The sequence below is a fragment of the Pongo abelii genome, chromosome 4, assembly GCF_028885655.2.
Source record: "Pongo abelii isolate AG06213 chromosome 4, NHGRI_mPonAbe1-v2.0_pri, whole genome shotgun sequence".
NCBI lineage: Eukaryota > Metazoa > Chordata > Mammalia > Primates > Hominidae > Pongo > Pongo abelii.
The window spans coordinates 34,011,678-34,033,166 of NC_071989.2; the positions used below are offsets into that span (position 1 = coordinate 34,011,678).

At 39.5% G+C, this 21,489-nt stretch overlaps 1 protein-coding gene across 3 annotated transcripts in view; it reads left to right on the top strand.

Moving 5' to 3' along the window:
- The first annotated feature begins 962 nt into the window (after positions 1 to 962).
- TARS1 (threonyl-tRNA synthetase 1) overlaps positions 963 to 21,489 on the top strand; it is a 28,572-nt gene continuing 8,045 nt past the window's right edge. The window contains exons 1-14 of one of the 3 annotated variants that reach the window (XM_054555069.2): positions 1,221 to 1,354; positions 5,413 to 5,493; positions 8,642 to 8,832; positions 12,423 to 12,521; positions 13,365 to 13,488; positions 15,005 to 15,126; positions 15,646 to 15,763; positions 16,062 to 16,126; positions 16,209 to 16,287; positions 17,318 to 17,464; positions 18,627 to 18,725; positions 19,743 to 19,909; positions 20,953 to 21,115; positions 21,209 to 21,346. In XM_054555069.2, coding sequence (XP_054411044.1) covers positions 1,298 to 1,354; positions 5,413 to 5,493; positions 8,642 to 8,832; positions 12,423 to 12,521; positions 13,365 to 13,488; positions 15,005 to 15,126; positions 15,646 to 15,763; positions 16,062 to 16,126; positions 16,209 to 16,287; positions 17,318 to 17,464; positions 18,627 to 18,725; positions 19,743 to 19,909; positions 20,953 to 21,115; positions 21,209 to 21,346 — 1,650 coding nt within the window. In that variant the 5' untranslated portion in view covers positions 1,221 to 1,297. 3 annotated transcript variants of the gene reach the window in all.

The following is a 21,489-nucleotide window of genomic DNA, read 5'->3' on the forward strand; positions in this document are numbered from 1 at the left end:
AAATCTGACAAATAAATGAGGTGTCAAACAGGCAAAAAGTGTGTCGGAATGAGCACAGATGAGGGTAGGGTGGAAAAATCTTGGTACTCACTCAGTGGGAAGACCTGAGGAAAAAAACCACTACAGTTTATAGTTCAGTGTATGGTGGGCGAACGAGATGAAGCCGAAAACTTGGACAATCAGGAGCGTATTTTTATTCTAAGAGCAAGGGAAAGCCACCAAAGATTTTTCAGCAGATTGCCGTGATCATATTTGTATTTGAAGACTACAACGGTGCTGTATGAAAATGGATGCACAAAGCCGAATTGGGAAGCTATTGTTCCTGGAAAGTATAACCCTGAAGGCGGAGAGTTGTAGAGAACAGAACTGATGTTTAAAAAGAAAAATCCACAAAACGTGGTGATGGAGCACGTACCTGAAATTGTGCCTATTGCGCTTCTGATTTCAAATAAGTAATTGTTTTAAATTGCCTACTAACATAAAAAAGCCCAGTCGATTCCAAACACTGACACCCAGGCGTGAGAATCCCTGGTTATTTCCTTGGGTGAGCTTTATTGTATTTTTGCGGGCGCTATGGAAATGCTCTTCCAGGCAGTACAGATCAGCAGCGGCTCGTAGTGAAGAATGTTCAAGGAAAGGTTTGTCCCGGATCACCAGGACGTGGGGCTTGGGGAGCCTGGACTGCCTTGAGGAAGGTCGATTCACCACTACAGACAGGGAGCCTGAGGCCTGGGTGGTGTCGAGAAGTCGGCAGTCACGCCAGGTCAGGAAGCGCCGAAGCCGCGGGAAACCCTGGACTGCATCCCTGGATTTGTCCCAGTGTCGAAGATGGTATCCAGGTCGCCGAAAACTTCCCAGAAGTTTAGACCAAGACCTATTTATTATCTACGGTGTCCGGGAAGGTCCATGATTGTGCGACATAAAGTCAGAAGGGATGAAAGGCGCACGCGCATTGGGGACTCGACTCTGGAAAGCTTCCAGACCAAGGTCAGCGGAGAGTAGGCCAGTAGCTTCTGCAGTTGCTCCTCCTCACCCGCAGCGACCTGATTTCTTAGAAGGGCTCTGTCACCCAAGAAGATTTTCCACTGGCTTAGAGGAGGGAGGGCCCGCCTTCCCCCGTTATCCATTGGCTGCTCGTTCCGCCGCAAGTTGGGGGCGGGGTTAGGGCGCCTTTGGATTGCATCAGCTGGTCCAGCCGAGGCTAAGTCCCGGGCGTTAGCCCACCTCCAACCCGCCTTTTTGCTCCTCTCCTCTAGGCCGTCGGTTTCGGGTTCTCTCATCGCTTCGTCGTTCTCCAATGTTTGAGGAGAAGGCCAGCAGTCCTTCAGGGAAGATGGGAGGCGAAGAGAAGCCGGTGAGCAAACCTGGTGGGACACAGAGACCAGCCTGGGACTCTAGTGGGTGCAGACGCTACGCTCGCGGCGGGGGCGGGGGGCAGGAAGCCGGAAGCGGCCGGGACCGCGTGGGTCGGAGGAGTGGGGGATGGTGGGACTCCTGGAAAGTCGGAACCCCCTTTAGGAACCATCCATTCATAAATTAGGGTGGGGCCTTGCAGTTCATCTGTGGGTCCATTCTCTTTACAGATGAGGAAACAGACCTTGAGTGAGCGACTTGTTCAGAGCGTCACATCTACAGTAGTTAGACGCGGAGACAGAATCAGAATCTTAGGCTTGGGGCTTCCAAACTTGCGTTTATGGCTTACTGTAAGCGGGAAACACATTGCAGAGCCTTATTTAATCTCCTAAGATCCTGCGGGAGTAAAGAGCTCCATTTTAAGGAAAGGAAAACCGAGTGCCTGAGATCTGACCCAGCTTGTCCAAGTTTGGGTGGTTAAGTGTACATTTTGCCCGGCACTGATCTGGGCGGTGCAGGTGGGAAGATGAATAGGGCCCAGTTCCCCGACTTTGAGGGCCTCACAGGCTGATGTGTAAGAGACAGGAAAACAGCCCTAGTGCTTTGTGATCAACCTTGTGGTATTACAGAAGAGGAAGTTTAGGAGGGCACTTTAGAATTTAGTTTGGAAGAATGATTTCACCAGGTAAACAGGCAGGACGGGGCTTCCCACGTAAAGGTAGGGAAGGCAGTGAAAAGGGGCACGCAGGTGAATTGTCTTTCGGGTTGTTTGCAAGAGATATGCCAGAAGGGTTAAAGGAACAGCAATCAGAAGGATCTTAGGCAACAAGGATGTTTGAAACTTGTATTCTATACATGAAGGATCTTAAGCGGGAAGATTGTATTTGTAAAAGTCACGCTGGCATTGGGATAGAAGGTGGAGGCCACATGCAGAAAGCTGTTGTAATAGTCCAAGTGAGAAGTGGTGACGTCTTCAGCTAAGGGATCCTCTATCCCAAGTCTGTGACAGGACAATTCACTTAAAAGTCAAAATTTTTTATTGATTGTCCACTCGAGATTGAATGGAGAAACTGCATACGGGCACATTCTAACTATGTAAATTTAATTGTAGATGATAAATGGTGACGATACATAGATTTTTTTTTCACATAAAATGATATTTTTACTGTTTTGTAACTTTTTTTTGCTTAATAGAATGTGGTCAACAACTTTCCATGTCCATAAATATTCTCCTGTGCTATTCTTAATTGGACGTGATATGTATGGTTAACAAATATGTAATTTTTCCTTCCTGTAATAATTATACAATAGTTAATATTTATTTTGAGTACTAAATACGGGTTTGGCAGTGTATTAATGCATTCCATGAATTAACTCATTCAGTCTTCTTTTTTTTGAGACGGAGCCTCGCTCTGTCACTCAGGCTGGAGTGCAGTGGCGCGATCTCGGCTCACTGCAAGCTCCAACTCCCGGGTGCCTCAGCCACCAGGCCTGGCTAATTTTTTGTATTTTTAGTAGAGACGGGGTTTCACCGTGTTAGCCAGGATGGTCTCGATCTCCTGACCTCGTGATCCGCCCGCCTCGGCCTCCCAAAGTTCTTGGATTACAGGCGTGATCCACCGCGCCCGGCCTCATGCAGTCTTCTTAATAACGCTGTGAACTGGGTTCTGTTATTATCTCCATTATACAGATGAGAAAGCAGGCATAGGAACAGTAACTTGCTCAAACCCAGTATCCTATAGCCAATACTAATATCCCCTGTGCTGTTCTGAGTGAGTCAGGGACAGACCATTCCTGAGAAAGGTAATTCTGTAGCTTCTTTTCACAATCCAGTTCTGTTTCCCAACTTTTGGGTTGAGATTTTAGATTACTTGTATGTAGATGTACATAACATATATACTCAGGGAAACAGAGAACAGTTGCCTCTTCTCTTCCCAGTGTTGTAGAAAAGGGGTCATAGGCCTCAGGGTTCCAGAGAGACCTGTTGTAATTTCCCAGCTCTATTAATGATACAAATGGGCAAGTTCTTTGAGCCAATGTTCTTGTTTGTAAAATGGAGCCGTATTTAGAACCAGAAAACCTTTGTGATGATTGTCTTTCTCTCTCTCTCTCACTACCCCTGTTCATTTGGCAAATGGTCAAAACCAAAATAATCTTATCAGAAATATAAAACTTATTTTATTATCTTTCCATTTTAAACCTGCACAGACCTGCAATTTTTCTTTCTTTTTTTTTTTTTTGTTGAAATGGAGTCTCTCTCTGTCTCCCAGGCTGGAGTGCAGTGGCGCGATCTCTGCTCACTGCAAACTCCGCCTCCCGGGTTCCAGCCATTCTCCTGCCTCAGCTTCCGGAGTAGCTGGGACTACAGGCACCCGCCACCACGCCCAGCTAATTTTTTTTTGTATTTTTTAGTAGAGACGGGGTTTCACCATTTAAGCCAGGATGGTCTCAATCTCCTGACCTCGTGATCTGCCCGCCTCGGCCTCCCAAAGTTCTGGGGTTACAGGCGTGAGCCACCGCGCCCAGCCGCAATTTTTCTTTTTACCCAGTATACTTGATCAGTTACATCACTTCTACAGTATGACAAAGGAGCTATTGAATCTAAATGAACCTTTAAAGTTTATTAAATCCAGACTCCTGGAGTAGGGGGGATTTCAGCTCAGCATGAAATTAGGAGTCATATTTTAAAATTAGTTTTTTTTTTAATTATACAAGTAACATGTTTTATAGGATTTAAAAGACAATGGCCAAAATGTCCATCAACTGATAAATGGATAAGTAAGCAATGGAATATTATTTGATAATAAAAAGGTACAATGACAAGTATCGATGCTTGTTACAACCTGATGATCTCGAAATTATTATGCTAACTAAAAGAAGCCTGTCACAAAAGAGCACATAATGTGTGATTCTATTTATATGAAATTCCCAGAATAGGCAAATCCATAGAAACAGAAACTGGGTGAATGGTTGCCAGGGTCTGGAGATGAAGGCAACAGGGAGTGAACTGCTAATGGGTACAAGGTTTCTTTTTGAGGGTGGTGAAAATACTCTAAAATTGATGTTAGTGATAGTTGCACAACAGTGAATACCTAAAAACCATTGAACTGTATACTTTACATGGGTAACTTGTATGGTATATGAATTGTATCTTAAAACTTAAAAAAACTAAAGGTCACAAACATGCAAACTAATTACAATCCCCGTTTACATTCCTGGCACAGGATTTATTACTTTAAAACTTTCTATGACTTCACTTGCTTCTAACTGAAGTCTAAATTCCTTATGGTAACTTTTAGTTCTTGCTTCTGTGAGCCTTTGTCTTACCTTGTATTACTTTCTAAAACAATCCTTCATTAATCAGCCTGTTTAGTCATTTTTTCTCTCTTTAAATTTTAACATTTCTGACAACAAGCTTATGTGTACACATAGGACACATTGCCTCTATTCTCAGAATCCACCTGTTGAAATGCATTCCGTCCTTTAAAGTTCTTACGCTTGTCCTAGCTTATTTGACATCTAATCATAGCGTTACTACTGTGTTTTCTCCTCCGGGAGTTTCTCACACATGTATGCCTTACTTTCCCTGGAGAGACTAGGTTTACACATGGTAGGGATTGGGCCTTATGTTTGCTTCTTCCATGGCTTTTGGTAGCACTGGTGGAATTCATGGGCACACTTTGCATTCAGTTTTTTTTTTTGTTTTTCCTGGAAATATGCTTACTGAATCAACTGCATGCTTTGTGGCTGTATGTTTGGTATGTGGTCCAAGTAAACCTGAAGCGAGAGTCACAGGAGTAGTTAAAATAAAATAAATGAAATTTGAGGAGTTAAACATCGTTAGTAACTCCTTCCTACTTTTTAAAGACTTGTCTTTATTGTAAGTTGTTAACCTGTCTTTGCCAGTGTTGAAATTGTTCAGTCTTTCAATATCAGATTTCCGTTTTTTAAAAATTAAATAACAAATACTAAAATAACATTCTCAACACTTTTCCTGGGGCATCACAGGATGGAGGTGTCACATTAGATTAAAATGTAAAACATTTTTTGCTTATTTAGATTGGTGCTGGTGAAGAGAAGCAAAAGGAAGGAGGCAAAAAGAAGAACAAAGAAGGATCTGGAGATGGAGGTCGAGCTGAGGTAAAAGTTATCATCACAGAGGGCTCTGTTATCAAAGGTTGGCAAATTGCAGGGAACTTTCTGAGACTTTCCTAATGTGTAAGGGTTCTAATGGTTTACATGGTGGTGTAAGATGGTTCTGGTTGGAAAAATCAGGAAGAAGAATTAGGAAAGGGTAATCTGAGAGGGGAAAAAGGACTTTCAGTTGTTTGTTACTGTAAAAGGAAGCAACTGGCGTATGATTGTATAAGATGATCGGATTTTGGGGTTGAATATAAAAATCAGAGAACGAAAGTTGAAGAGGAGACTGGTAATTATTCAGTTGCCAGATGTGATGCCAGCTCTCTGACATTTCATTAAATGAGATGTTAGGGAATAGAGACTTGGTGTTTGGGCTTACACTGAATACAACGAAAACCAAAGAAAGCCAGTTTTTTGACCCCCTCCTTGCCCTTTCCATCTGGACCTGCCCTAGGGTTGGCTTCTAAGCCAGGACAGATCCCCTTAAGGCCTCTCAAGTCTGTAGAAAATGCTTTCATTTCCCCAGGCTCACACTGAAAGGAACTGGCATATCAAAAGCCAGCCCTAAATCAACCTGGTTCCTGAGTATTTTGCTTTTAGAGGCAGTTAAGCTTGCCTTTCTACTTTATTTTTACTGCTGTGAACTGTGCTTCACTTTTTGCTTTAGTCATTACAGCTGTTTTATTGGAGACTCTTTAGAAAGCTACCAGAAGGAAGAAGCACAAAGGAACAGCCTTTTTAGAAGTAGCACAATAAGCTGGCTTTTAAGAGCCACTTTTACAAATGCTGCAATTGCTAAATTTATAGTGCCGTCATTTACTTTAGGGTAAGTTTATAGATGATCAAGTGTAGTGTTGCTTAGAACTCTACCTAACCATTTCTCTTACGGCTGATCAGTTGATCAGTCTCCCGACCATTATACCCCACTGTAATTGTGAAGAAAATTGTTGATTGTGAATTTTAAAATTTGCAAGCCAATGGAAAAATGCATATGTTCCGTAATTTCTTTTTTATACTTTCAATACAAACATACGTGCTGTTCCATCACAGCTTGAGAAATGACCTGGAAATAAGACAAAGAGTATAATTAGAAGACTCTTCTGAACAGAGAATTTTAAGTGGGACATGTGATTATTTATGTTTAACGATTGGTCTGGAAAAAAGAGTGTACAGTGAACTGTCCAAGACCTTGGCCTTCCCCTCCAAGGGCAACATGCAGGTTTTATTTATCTCTGCAATCACAGAGCCTGACACAGAGGGTATCTGCTGAATGAATGTTGAAGAGATTTTGACACGAAATTCTAATTGGGACATTGCAAGTGGCTATGATGATAAACTGCAGTTAAGATACAGAGGGTAGTGCAGGTGGGTAGGATTATAATGATGCTTTAGAGTGGATGGAACCAGGTACTGTGCATTAGTCTGAGGGGTTCAGATTATGATTGTAGAATGACAGGCTCTGTCTGAGCTTTTAGTTAATTCATGGGTTCTTCACCATTGAAGGTTATGGACCGTTGTGATAATTTGATGAAAAGCTCTCAAAGAGCAACTGAATGACTAAAGAAAGGGAGAGACTGCTGTGGGTGGGAATTACAAAGACATTAGGGCCTGATATGGTGGTGGGAGCCAATCACTTGAGACTGAGTGGGAGAATCACTGGAGCCCAGGAGTTTGGGGCCGAAATGCTCTGTGACTGTGCCTGTGAATAGTCACTGCGCTCCAGCCAGCCTAGGTAGCATAGTGAAACCCTGTCGTTAAAGAATGGAAAGAAGGAGGGAGGGAAGGAATTACTGGGCAGACAATGAATCTTTTTCATTTGATATTATTTTCTATTATCTCCAGTCAGTTTTGTTTTGTTTTGTTTCATTTTGTTTGAGACAAGGTCTCACTCTCTTGCCCAGGTTGGAGTGCAGTGACTATTTACCCAATCTTGGCTCACTGCAACCTCCACCTCCAAGGTTCAAGCAGTTCTTATGCCTCAGCCCCACAAGTAGCTGGGACTACAGGTATGCGCCACCACACCTGGCTAATTTTTGTATTTTTAGTAAAGATAGGATTTTGCCATGTTGGCCAGGGTGGTCTTGAACTCCTGGCCTCAAGTGATCCATCTGCCTTGGCCTCCCTAAGTGCTGGGATTACAGGAATGAACCACCATGCCCTGCCCCAGTCAGTTTCTTAAGGATTAGATATTCGCTTGTACTCCTTTCAAATTGTGGTATGTTGATATATATGGAGACGTTTTGGTAGCATTATCAACATTGAGTAAATGTTAAAATCTGTTTTGCAGTAAGTCATTTTATATCTGATAGATTGAAATTCATTTGAAGATAGAAAGTCATGGCAAAATTAAGCAATCTCCTCTTCACTTTTGTATGAAGTGTTAATGTTCATGTAATTTGAAGATGATCAATGCTGTAGATGTTAGTTTGACTCTTTTGTTACCACAGATTCACTGCCTTTTTGAAATGTTCCATAGATTATAGAGTCTGACAGCAGAGGAAGTCAGCTCTCTGATTGCTGTCTCTTTTTCTTTCTTTGCCAAACCTCTAGAAACCTAAGTGGGTGTTTTATATAGAATATTTTTGTTAATTTTACCTACTATAGAAAGTAGTAGTGTGTTGTTTTATATAGTTGCTAATTACATACTCCAAGGTGATCATGGCATCTTTGAATTCAGTAAATACTTTCCTTGAAGGGGAGACCTGAAGTCAAAGAAATTTGTGATTTGTTGTGAGTGGACATATAGGCTGAGCAGCTGCACAGACCATCACCTGGACATGATTGAAACAAAATGGAAAAGCCAGTTTATTGTTTTTATTTCCAGTATTGTTTATAGCTCTATGTGTAAAATAATTTAGTTAGAAAAGATCCTAAGAAGACATCTTAAAAGAGAAAAAAACCACTTGCTGTAAATAGTAGCAAAATGGTAATTGTCGATTCAGCATAAGAATAGGGCATTTAATTCCTTCTTTTACCTTCATTTAGAACCAAATTGAGGTAATGCCGGGTGATTTTGGCAGTGTTTATTTACCACACTGAATCAATAGTCCTGGGTTTCTGTATTGTTTTTATTATTTATTTCCCATTTCTAAATAGGAAAGCAATATTTACTGATCATTTATTTCCTGATTTGTTTGTTGTCTTGCAGTTGAATCCTTGGCCTGAATATATTTACACACGTCTTGAGATGTATAATATACTAAAAGCAGAACATGATTCCATTCTGGCAGAAAAGGCAGAAAAAGATAGCAAGCCAATTAAAGTCACTTTGCCTGATGGTAAACAGGTTGATGCGGAATCTTGGAAAACTACACCATATCAAATTGCCTGTGGAATTAGGTATAAGCTACACCCATCATGACCTTCCATAGTTTGTGGTCTAACTAAACTTCCTTTTATTATCTTGCCATGTTTTATTCTTATAATATTTTTATGTTACCGTTCAGTGTTTTTAATCTGTTTAATTTTGCCTACTTGAGATTTTTTAAAAATCAAAATGATACAGAGCTTTGTAGTCAAAATTCAAAGTTAATTTCTGAAAGAGTTTACTTTGGTCTTATCTTTTGGGGCATTGTATATTTTTAGTCTTACTATGATTATAAATGTTACAAAACCAACTAGACAGTGTTTACCTATTTTGACTTAAATGTCTTTGTTTTGAAGTTAAAAATGAAGCTAGATAATCTTACATGGAAAGGTTAAGAAACTTCATATAACACATGAAAAAAAGTACTATTTTTATAAATTCAATGAAAGACTATTCCTAGTCTTAAAACTTTTATTGGGGTGGGAAGAAGTTATTTCGATTAACTGAGAATTAGATGCATATTTTGTAATAGGGGAGAGGCTTTCTTAATCTGATATGATTGGGATCAATAATTGGTCAGTTTTTCAAAATAATAGTTGGTAAAACATACATATATATGGTAAAACATACATATATATATATATATATATATCTTAAACTAGGCATTGGGAAACTCTAGTCATAATCTGTGTACGTCCTGAAAGCAAAAAATAAAAATGATTTTTTTTTTTTTTTTTTTTTTTTTTGAGATGGAGTCTTGCTCTGTTGCCCAGGCTAGAGTGCAGTGGCGTGATCTTGGCTCACTGCAAGCTCCACTTCCCGGGTTCACGCCATTCTCCAGCCTCAGCCTCCCGAGTAGCTGGGACTACAGGTGCCCGCCACCACGCCTGGCTTATTTTTTGTATTTTTAGTAGAGATGGGGTTTCACTGTGCTAGCTAGGATGGTCTCGATCTCCTGACCTCGTGATCCGCCTGCCTCGGCCTTCCAAAGTGCTGGGATTACAGGCGTGACCCACCGTGCCCAGCCAAAAATGATTCTTAAATTTTTTAATAGTTGGAAAAAATAAAACAACTAAGAATATACAACAGAGACCATGTTTGGCCTGCAAAGTGTAAAATATTTGTGTGGCCTTTTACAGAAAAAGCTTGCCAATCTTGGTCTTAAACACTTCAACTTAAAATATGTGAATATATATGTATTCACTAACTTTATATACATATATAAAACAGTGAATATATATATATGTATGGCAAGGCTTTGGGGGATAGCGAGTGCTAATTAGAATTCTTACATTATCTTAACACATTTGAGAAGTAGTCTGAGTGCAGAATCCTTGCAGATTTTCATGTAGTTGTAGAGTTACACCTAACTTGACAGTATTTTTGTGTGTGTGACTTGGATTTATCAAGCCTTCTCAAACATTCAACTTGGTTTTCATAGAAACCATAATTCCCTTGTTGTGTTATTTTATAATTATATATTTTTAAGTTGATTTATAATTGTTATGTATTGAATTGAACCATTTGAAATCACCATATGAATTGTCATGTGGTTGATCATCATCAATTTTGTATTGTTGAACAAACACGTAAAAGAACAAGCACAAAAACAGTTTGGGGAACCAACGTGGCTGATTCTTGGTAAGCCTATTATACAACTAGTAGAAGCAGAACCAGTTAGGCCTATGAGCCTTGAGCGTCTACTGTACCACAGACATTAGTTAGTACTTTTTACAAAGTGAATGGAGTGTTTCCATTCATTTGACAAGTGCTTCTACCTACAAGTTCTTCTACTGTACTCCAAAGGAAGTAAAAAGTTGTAATACCATGCAAGTTTCTATGTGAGAGCATAGAGAACTGGATGGACCTTTACGTATCAGTTCAACCTTTCATTTTAGGGATAATTTTGAAGGTCAGGTTGATTAATAGATTCCTCTGTTGTCACACAATGAGATTGTAGCCGTGTCATTAAAATTTAGGCTTCTGTTAGTTTGGGAACTTTTTCCTCTACCTTCTACAATGTTGATCTAGATTACATTGTAATTTATCAAGTCTTCAGTTGAAAAATATTCTTCAAGAACTATAAAATTCTAAGTTGAATTACATAGCTGGGCGCATTGGCTCACAGCTGTAATCCCAGCACTTTGAGAGGCCAAGGCAGGCAGATCACCTGAGGTCGGGAGTTCAAGACCAGCCTGGCCAACATGGTGAAACCCTGTCTCTACTAAAAATACAGAAATTAGCCAGGCGTGGTGGCGCACACCTGTAGTCCCAACTACTTGGAGGCTGAGGTGGGAGGATAGCTTGAACTCTGGAGGTGGAGGATGCAGTGAGCCAAGATTGAGCCACTGTACTCCAGCCTCGGTGACAGAGCGAGAGTCTGTCTCCAGGGAAAAAAATAAAAGGTTGAATTACATAAAACATTGAAGGGCTTTAGCTCTGGAGTTAACTCACTGATCTGCACTGAGAATACTTTATGAAATTTTTACAAAAGTCCAGAATAACTTTTTGTTCTGTGAAAAATTATAACATTGATAACAGGCTATTTAAAGATTCACATAATTAGTGGTGAATATGAAAGGGAAGGACAAAAAAGACATGTTCCATTTGCGTCAAAAGGTTTTTCTTTGAAGTTTTGTTTTGTTATAAATCTTTTTTTTTTTTTTTTTGAGACGGAAGAGTCTCGCTCTGTCGCCCAGGCTGGAGTGTATTGGCGCCATCTCAGCTCACTGCAAGCTCCGCTTCCTGGGTTCACGCCATTCTCCTGCCTCAGCCTCCTGAGTAGCTGGGATTACAGGCGCCCGCCACCATGCCTGCCTAATTTTTGTATTTTTAGTAGAGACGGGGTTTCACCGTGTTAGCCAGGATGGTCTTGATCTCCTGACCTCGTGATCCACCCGCCTCGGCCTCCCAAAGTGCTGGGATTACAGGCGTGAGCCACTGCACCCGGCCGTTTTGTTACAAATCTTATAGATTATTTTACCCTTCTTTGAAAAATTGAAATGATCCAGTATGGTCCGTGTGTAATCTACATTTTCAGAGTAACTCTATTCTTAGAATCTTGGGGCTCCATTTTGGATCATAAGATAAAAGTCATGTTCTTCCCAAAGAATATAGAGAATACGATTATCCTTTTTATCAGTTCTTTAATCTCCTGAAAACTGCTTTACACCAATATGATGAAATACATTTCTCTCTGCCAAATTCATGTTATGTTTTGTGAAATGCTTGTATTTATTTTATTGGCTCCATCTGATCTCAGGAGGAAAGAAAACATTGTTTATAACCTATGGTAAAGTTAGTAGGAGCATTGAAAATAGAAAGGAGTTTTGTTGTTTACTTTCTGTTTGGTTCTTCTCTCTTGATCCTCAGATAGGAGTTGTATACATTTGGTTGTAAACCCTTAGACATAGAGAGCCACCAACACAGCAAGCCTGGCTAGCTTAAAGCCTTCTAGTGGTAGGTTTCTTTGAGATTTACAGTGTAAAGGGTGTATACTTTTTCTTCACAGTGTAGAATGTTGCCTACCTTCGTTGAGATGTCCAGGCTGTTATAGACTATTATTTCTCTAGCTGTGCATTTAGATGTATAATCTGGCTCACCTTACTCAACTCTGCTCTAGTCACACAGCTTCCTGCATAAACCTTTCTTCACTTGCATCTCTGCTTGCGTCTGTGGCCATTCCCTCATCTGGAATGCTATGGCCTCCCCTTTTCTTCCTGTGAGTGCTTTATCCTCAGAGCCTTTCCAGATGACTCTGACCTGTGCTGCTTTCCCTCCTCAGAACTCCTGTAGCTTTTACACTCTGTGTGCTCTGATATTTCATCACTTGATGATATTTTATGTTTGATGTTGTATATTGGGTGTGTAATATTTTTACTCACATTATATGAAAAGTTTTATTAAATAGTCTTTCATTTTACCTCTATATTTGTTATAAATATTATCACAGGCATTTGCAGAATTTATTCTGAGGTTAGCATTGTCTGTCAAAGAAAGGATCTGGTGTACATTTTAAGCAGGAAGAGGAACAGAGAAGTTAGTTAATAGGCCTTTTTTTTTTATTCCTTTGGAGTCTACATAGCTTAGCTTTGTAGAAAGAGAAAGGTGGGTGTATTAAGAGAAAACTCGGTGTGGTGACTTGTGCCAGTTGTCCCAGCTACTCTAGACGCTGATGTTGGAGGATTGCTTCAGGCCAGTAGGCCAGCCTGGGCAACATAGCAAGACCCTGTCACTAAAAAATTAAAAAAAAAACTTATTTGTTGCAGAAATTAAGATTATTCAAACCATTGGAAATTGATAGCGCTTATTTATCAGAGTTGCCATATCTGTTTAAACAAGAGGCATTCAATGTCAAATGATAATGTTCTGCATTTTCAGGATCTTTCAGTTACATTCTTAGGTACATTTTTGGAATTTGTTGTTTTTATCATTATATTTCAGAAAAATAGAGATACATCAATATAAAAAAATCAATATATAATAAAAATAGTGTTTATTTTCCTGTTTTCAAATTGGATTCTTGTGTACTTATATATGTGTGGACTTTTTTTTTTTTTTTAAGTCAAGGCCTGGCCGACAACACCATTATTGCTAAAGTAAATAATGTTGTGTGGGACCTGGACCGCCCTCTGGAAGAAGATTGTACCTTGGAGCTTCTCAAGTTTGAGGATGAGGAAGCTCAGGCAGTAAGTTGCTGATTAGTATTCATTGAATTTTAGGATGCAGATTCACATTTGAAGTCTTTTCCAGCTCAGTCCTGCTGCGATTGGGTGGCTAACATTTATTGTCTCACTGTCATATTTGAAATCTTCATTTTGTCCTTCATTTAGGGAACATAATGAAAGTGCTTGCCTTAGAAAATAAAGGGGTGAAGCTGAATAAGTCTTTTCATTACTAGACACTTCAATAGGGAAAATGTTTTGGGAATTTTATTAAACATTGATTAAGCAAGTAAAAATTGTTTTCTAAACTGTGAACACTATTTTAATTTTTTTTTTTTATGATGGAGTCTCGCTCTGTCACCCAGACTGTAGTGCAGTGGTGCACTCTTGCCTCACTACAACCTCCACCTCCCAGGTTCAAGCTATTCTCCTGCCTCAGCCTCCCAAGTAGCTGGGATTATAGGAGTGCACTACCACACTTGGCTAATTTTTGTATTTTTAGTACAGATGGGGTTTCACCATGTTGGCCAGGCTGGTCTTGAACTCCTGACCTATCTGCCCACCTCGGCCTCCCAAAGTGCTGGGATTGTAAGTGTGAGCCACTGCGCCTGGCCTCTAAACTATGAACATTCTAGCAAGATATGTACATTTGACAAATAAATTTGAACCTTACTTCAAAGTACTGCCTTTATTGGACAATTTCCGTATTTTTTTCTCATCTTAAGATGCAAATCTGCTGGATAACACTATAAAAGTCAACCTGCATTTGATGACAAGATTTTCTTTTTAATTCTCCATGGCTGTGTATCATATAAGGGGAGACAAAGTATTTTGTTTTAGTGATGATTATTCACTTATGTATGTGGATTAGTGGTTTTCAAATGTATTTTGGAGCCCTGAAGTTTCTTACAAGAATTTTTTAATGTCACTTTGGTACCTTAATACTAAATCTTGAAAACATTGCTTTGGGTGTATTCTGACTCATCGCAGTGATTACTTTAAAACCAAGTACTGCCATTTGATTTCAGTGTACAGCTGTTTGTCTTGTGTTTTGTCATTGTGTTGTGGGGTCGGGTTGTACCACCTTTGTTTTGGGCCAGTAACAACATGTAATTTCTAAGTGATGTTCCATAGCCAGCTAAAGGCCAGATCACAGTGTCTGAGACATGGTGCTGCGGGCACATTGACTCAAAAGAACCTGGGCCATTGCAATCAATGAGTTAGTCACATTGTGAGTAGCAGTTGTTTTCAGAGAACAAAGTCTATGCCATTTAATTAGTGATGCCAAGTTTAGTTTAATTTGTTTGAAAACAGCTAAACCAGATGATTTCCAAAATAAAAATACACTTTAGTAATTGGAAGCCTTTTGAATTACTTTGGCTATGGATAGAAACAGTAGTTTATAGATTTAGAAATTTAGGATTTTATATATTGGGTTTACTTGTAGTAAATATTATCATCTATCTCTTTCAGACAACCACATTAATTGGCAACTTGTATGCCAAGATTCAGACCATGCTATTTTTCTTTAAATTTTCAGGTGTATTGGCACTCTAGTGCTCACATAATGGGTGAAGCCATGGAGAGAGTCTATGGTGGATGTTTATGCTACGGTCCGCCAATAGAAAATGGATTCTATTATGACATGTACCTCGAAGAAGGGTAAGCCATCAACTAGATAAAGAAGACTGAAGTCAATGACTATGGGTCCATAAGTTATTCTTAGAGTTCTCAATAAGGGAGGAATGATGTAGATCTCACTGCTTCTTCATCAGGTATGCCCATTATCAGTACTTGAAGTGCTGCAATTTACTTGAAGTAATAGAGGATTTGATGAGACCTCTATTCTAGATTGATGGAGGTAGAGTCCTAAGGTATTTTGGGAAATTCAGGGAGACTGGTCCTCCCCTCTCTTTTAAAACCTGGTGATAGAGTTGCGGGAAGGGGTCACTAGTGAGAAAGGTCTTCATGGATGACCAAGGTAGAAGCTACTGAAAATATAAAATGTAAAACTTACTTATGAAAAATGTTTTGTTTAGAATGCTAAGATATGATGCAATAGTCTAATTTTTTAATATTAAAACCCTTGAAGTATTCCAAATACTATTTCCAAATGAACATTTTTCGAAGTCATGGTGTGATTCGAATGGAATGAAAAGATTATACTTTCTTCTCCTTCAGGGGTGTGTCTAGCAATGATTTTTCTTCTCTGGAGGCTTTGTGTAAGAAAATCATTAAAGAAAAACAAGCTTTCGAAAGACTGGAAGTTAAGAAAGAAACTTTACTGGCAATGTTTAAGGTAAATTGAACCATAGTGCGTGGCCCCCACTGTTAATATCATTTATTCATGTTAGTTGAAGTGACACCACTGGGGTTCCGTGTACTAAGCTGAAGCCTAATTGGTTCTTTAGCAAAAATGAAGTGTTTTTATTATTTTTTTAATTTCGTTTTTTTTCCTAGCAAACCATTCCTTCAACATGTTTTAAAAACATGAAGTATCAACATTTATATTCATACAGTGCTACATTTTAGCTATAGTACTTAGAAGTAAAAATTAAAGGACAGTTTTTTAAAATAATAATTTTTCCTGTTTTCAGTACAACAAGTTCAAATGCCGGATATTGAATGAAAAGGTGAATACTCTAACTACCACAGTCTATAGGTAAGAATATTAGATGTCATTAAATGTATCTGGTATGTATGTCATTTTGTCTTTGTTAAAATTCTTTTCATTTTATCTTTAGGTGTGGCCCTTTGATAGATCTCTGCCGGGGTCCGCATGTTAGACACACGGGCAAAATTAAGGCTTTAAAAATACACAAAGTAAGTAATGTAACTTTAAAGACTATGTGAATGTATCTGTCTAGAATAGATATGTGTTTAAACTTTCACTGATTTCTCTTTACCATTTTCTGTTGCACATGAAAGGATGGTATTTTCTCATGCTGTCTGTTAACTGGGAGCTGTATGCCATCAGGATTTTATAATTGAAATCCCTCAAGGGGTGACTGACTTGCTGTCATTGCCAGAGCAATCACAGGGGATGGAGGTTTTACAACATCATACAGCATGGGCCGTCCTGGCTCTATAAAAGCTTTGAGACTCACTAGGAGTGTGTGCTTTTGCCCTTTATATGTCTAAATTAATAATTTCCCAAGTTGTTGTTTTTAACAGAACCCAGTTTTATACTGGTTCATAAACATTTTATGGAGGTTTTTAAAATGCACTTTAAATCAAGAGAATAATTGAGTCATTTCAAGATTTTTTTTTTATTGGCTCATTTCTATTTTTGCTCATTTTGTGAGAAATGCCTTTGCAGGCAAAGTAGTGTTTGTGGAATTGTGGTTGAGTATTGAGGGGTGGGCAGTTGTGGGGGTATTGGGGTGTAGAATGGGTCTGACTCTGTTGCCCCAAAAAGACAGAGTGGAGGACCACTTGAGCCTGGGAAATGAGGTTGCAGTGAGCGGAGATCGTGCCACTGCACTCCAGGCTCAAGCGGCCCTCCTGTCTTAGCCTCCTGAGTAGCTGCGACCATAAGCGCACACCACCATGCCTGGGTAATTTTCCTTTTTTTAATAAAGAACGGGGTCTCCCTGTGTTTCCCAGGCTGGTCTCGAACTCCCGGGCTCAAGCGATCCTCCTGCCTCGGCTTCACAGGGTGCTGAGATTACAGGCATGAGCCACTGCACCCACCTGCAGATTGAGGGAGGGGCATTTTTGAGGATAGAAAACAGCCAACTTTGTGCTGCAGAATGAGTAACTACTCTAACAAGGCCTCAAAGCAATTGGGAGTTAAAATAAGTGAGATGTTTACAAATTTGAATGTTGTTTCATGGTTAATCCTTGTTTTCAGAATTCCTCCACATACTGGGAAGGCAAAGCAGATATGGAGACTCTCCAGAGAATTTATGGCATTTCATTCCCAGATCCTAAAATGTTGAAAGAGTGGGAGAAGTTCCAAGAGGAAGCTAAAAACCGAGATCATAGGAAAATTGGCAGGGTATGTTCAAGAACAATGATGTGTCTAGACTGAGTTTTCTTCAACTTCATTTGAAGTTTGAAATTTAGCTGCATGAAGTACTAGGAATTTTGTTTTGAAGAGATGTTGTAGCTTTTTAGTAACTGGTGCTATGTCCTGTGCGAACTATAAACACTTACTGATTGTCCACATTATCTGCCTGGAGTATGCTCAGTACCGCACAAAAATGCATTTGAACTACTTTTATTGAGAGCAAACACTGATGATCTACGGTTTTCTGTAAAAGAAGTATAACAGCTTCTCATAGAGCTGGGAGAACTATGGAAACCATCTAGTTTCACTGACTCATTTAAAATGTGGAAACAGAGTCCCACAAAGATTAACCTACTTGTTGCCCAAGGTTTAGCAGCATGTCGCACATGGATCCTGTGCTGTCATTTCCTCTACCCATTATCTCTGTTACTGCTGAATGTCCTCTAAACTGGAAGTTAGGCTAGATAAAACATTCCCCCCTAAAATAGGCACTCTGTGCCAGGGGTCCTTGGCTGTTAGGTTATGAAGCTTGAGCTGGAGGTAGCAGCCACTGCCTTGCACCCCTGACTACCTGACATTCTAGCCATGAGGCAGCCAGCAATGATTGATGGGCCCTTCCCTGAGGGCTTTTGGGCACTTGGGGAGGGGGATGTTGGCAAGGAGGTAGGAGGGTGTGTTTCTTTCACCATGACCCAAAGTCAGCCAACTTTACCATCATCTATTTCATTATCAGTGTCTTTTTCCCAGTCTCCTTCCTGATACTCCTATTAAGAAAATAAATACATAAATAAATAAAATGAAAAAAGATCCAGATCTTGGAGCTTTAAGGAATTTAAGAACCATGAGAGGTACTGCAGTATATAGTTAAAGAACTGAAGGGACCCTTACTCCCTGCCACTGTTGGGGAAACTTGACTGGATTGAGGAATATAACAGGCAGGCCATGTGTTACATGTCTACCAAATTGTAAATCAGCTGCAATTCTATAGCACCAGAAACACTGACATGGTTTCTTTGATTCAGGATTGGCACTGATTGAAATATGGAACATCATGACCATATTCTGAGCTCAAGAACACTGAAATTTATGTATATATACACACACGTATACATGACATACATAAACATTCTTTTGCTTTTCTTTTACCCAGGACCAAGAACTGTATTTCTTTCATGAACTCAGCCCTGGAAGTTGCTTTTTTCTGCCAAAAGGAGCCTACATTTATAATGCACTTATTGAATTCATTAGGGTAAGTCATATTTATTGCTTTCTTCTTTAGATTTAGGATATATGATCATTTTATTAAATAAGGTCTACTAAAAGGAAAGATAATCTGTATTTGAGAAGAAATATATAAGACGATAAGTAAAAGTAGAAGTCTGTGGCCTCATAAATCATCCCTAGTAGTTGATTTTGCCCATATACACATAGAAACTGGTGAGCTTGAAGGGGGACCTGTGGTCCTTGACATAGGAGCTCTGTGCCCTCTTTGACTTTGATCATTTATTTGTATTTTCTTTGAAAAAATGGTTTTTACGTTGCTTTTTTTCTTTGTAAATTATGAAATGTTTCAAGTGTAAGTTTATAGAGAATAGTATATCCAATATCTTGTACTTACTACCCAAATTTAACAAATATTCACATTGAGCTATATTTGCTTGAGATTTTTTCATTCATGATATTGAAAAAACAGTTGTTTAAAAAGCCTTTCTTTAGGACCCAGTTTTGATCCATATACCTCCATATACTGGTATATATATCCATATACTGGTATATCATATACCAGTTTTCTAGAAGAAACTACTGTTTTGAAGTTGGCCTGGATTCTTTTTGTCCGTTACTTACATCTAGCCCATGTATTTGTACCCTTAAATTATTTATGTATTTGTGTGTTACATATAGGAAGCCTCACTATGTATCAGACTGCCTTGTGATTTATTTTTAGAGACATGCAAATCAAGTTTATTTTCACTTGCTACATATTATTTTGTTATATAACTACTACAATGCGCTCATCCCTGTATTGATGGACACTGATGTATAATTGTCCCTTATTATCAGCCATGCTGCAGTAGCATCACTTTTATAAGCCTCCTTATGTACATGTGCCAAGAGTTTTCTCTCCGGTATATACTTAGAAGTGGGATTTCTGAATCATGGCATGTGTCCGTCTTTTTCATGGGAGAGTATAAAATCGCTAAGTTTTTACTCTCACTTGAAGTATGAGCATTTATTTGCCTACACGTTTCTGTTTATTTTCTATAAGAGCGAATATAGGAAAAGAGGATTCCAGGAGGTAGTCACCCCAAACATCTTCAACAGCCGACTCTGGATGACCTCGGGCCACTGGCAGCACTACAGTGAGAACATGTTCTCCTTTGAGGTGGAGAAGGAGCTGTTTGCCCTGAAACCCATGAACTGCCCAGGACACTGGTATTCGGCAGCTTTGAATTTCTACTGAAGATTTTCACATGCTACAATTCATCCTGGGTTCTTCCCTCCTTTAACAACATTTTCATTAAAAACAAATTATGTGATCAGAAGAGCATTTAAACACAACATCATTGTTGTATTATATCTTCTGCACCTGATTAGATCCCCACATTTTTTTTTTTTTTTTTTAAAGAGGTCTTCCAACTGGAGTGCAGGTATGCGATCATAGCTCACTGCAGCTGGGACTGCAGGCATATGCCACCATACCCAGCTAATTTTTAAAATGTTCTTTCTGTAGAGATGAGGTCTTGCCACGTTGCTCAGCCTGGTCTCAAACTCCTGGCCTCAAGCTGTCCTTCAACCTTGGCTTCCCAAAGCACTGGGATTACAGGCATAAGCCACTGTGCCCAGCCAGATCTCCAGATCTGTGGGCATTCAGTAATGGTACTGGGATCATAGCAATGACCAAGGCAGAATATAAAACAGGAAGATGGAATATGGGGGTGTAACAAATTACCTAGTGTGTTGTTGTTTTAAAGAAACCTGTTCTGTCAAAACCTGCTAATGACTCAGCATTCTTGGAAAATGTTCCTTGTCATGAGGCCGCTCTGCTTTCTATCTTTGAACGCTGGGTGAAGAACAGCTTAAGGGAAGACACAGGAGAGCTGTGGATACAGGTAGCTCAGTGTCCGCAGCTCCTACTAGCCAGGCCTGGAGGGCAGAGGAGGTGAGAGAAGAATCTTTGTGAAGAAGCTGTATTATAGGCTAGGGGATCAACCAAGTTCATTCTTAATTTTCCCAGATTCTTCAGTTGTTGGAATACGTTTTTTAATTCTTCACTGTGGTTCATTGAGTTATAACTTATTTGCTATTTTATTCATGCAAGTGCTTTTACTGCTGTATGCAGCCCAGAATTTGAGAAATGTTGCTTGGATGGACAGCTAGAATCAGTGGCTTTTTGACAACCTTTCATGTAATTAAATATAGCATTACAGAAGCAGTTTTATTCTTAAGTGTCCGTGGACTTTTCTTTTTCTCTTCAGCCTTATGTTTGATCATCGGCCAAGGTCCTGGCGAGAACTGCCTCTGCGGCTAGCTGATTTTGGGGTACTTCATAGGAACGAGCTGTCTGGAGCACTCACGGGACTCACCCGGGTACGAAGATTCCAACAGGATGATGCTCACATATTCTGTGCCATGGAGCAGGTATGAGACCCTGGGAATAAAATACTTAGAAAGAAGTGTCAAGAAAGTCAAGGAAAATAACTACTGTTTGTTTTTTTGTTTTTTAATTTGAAGATTGAAGATGAAATAAAAGGTTGTTTGGATTTTCTACGTACGGTATATAGCGTATTTGGATTTTCTTTTAAACTAAACCTTTCTACTCGCCCGGAAAAATTCCTTGGAGATATCGAAGTGTGGGATCAAGCTGAGAAAGTAAGTGGTGTTTTTCAGCATGCTTTTGAATACTGTTTGAAATTGGCTTGTTCTGAGATATAAGAAAGCCAAGCCTCTTTAAATGGATAAAAGCAAAAGGAAATTGGAAATGGTTCCTAGGTTTGTGTAAGCTAGTTTTTTTC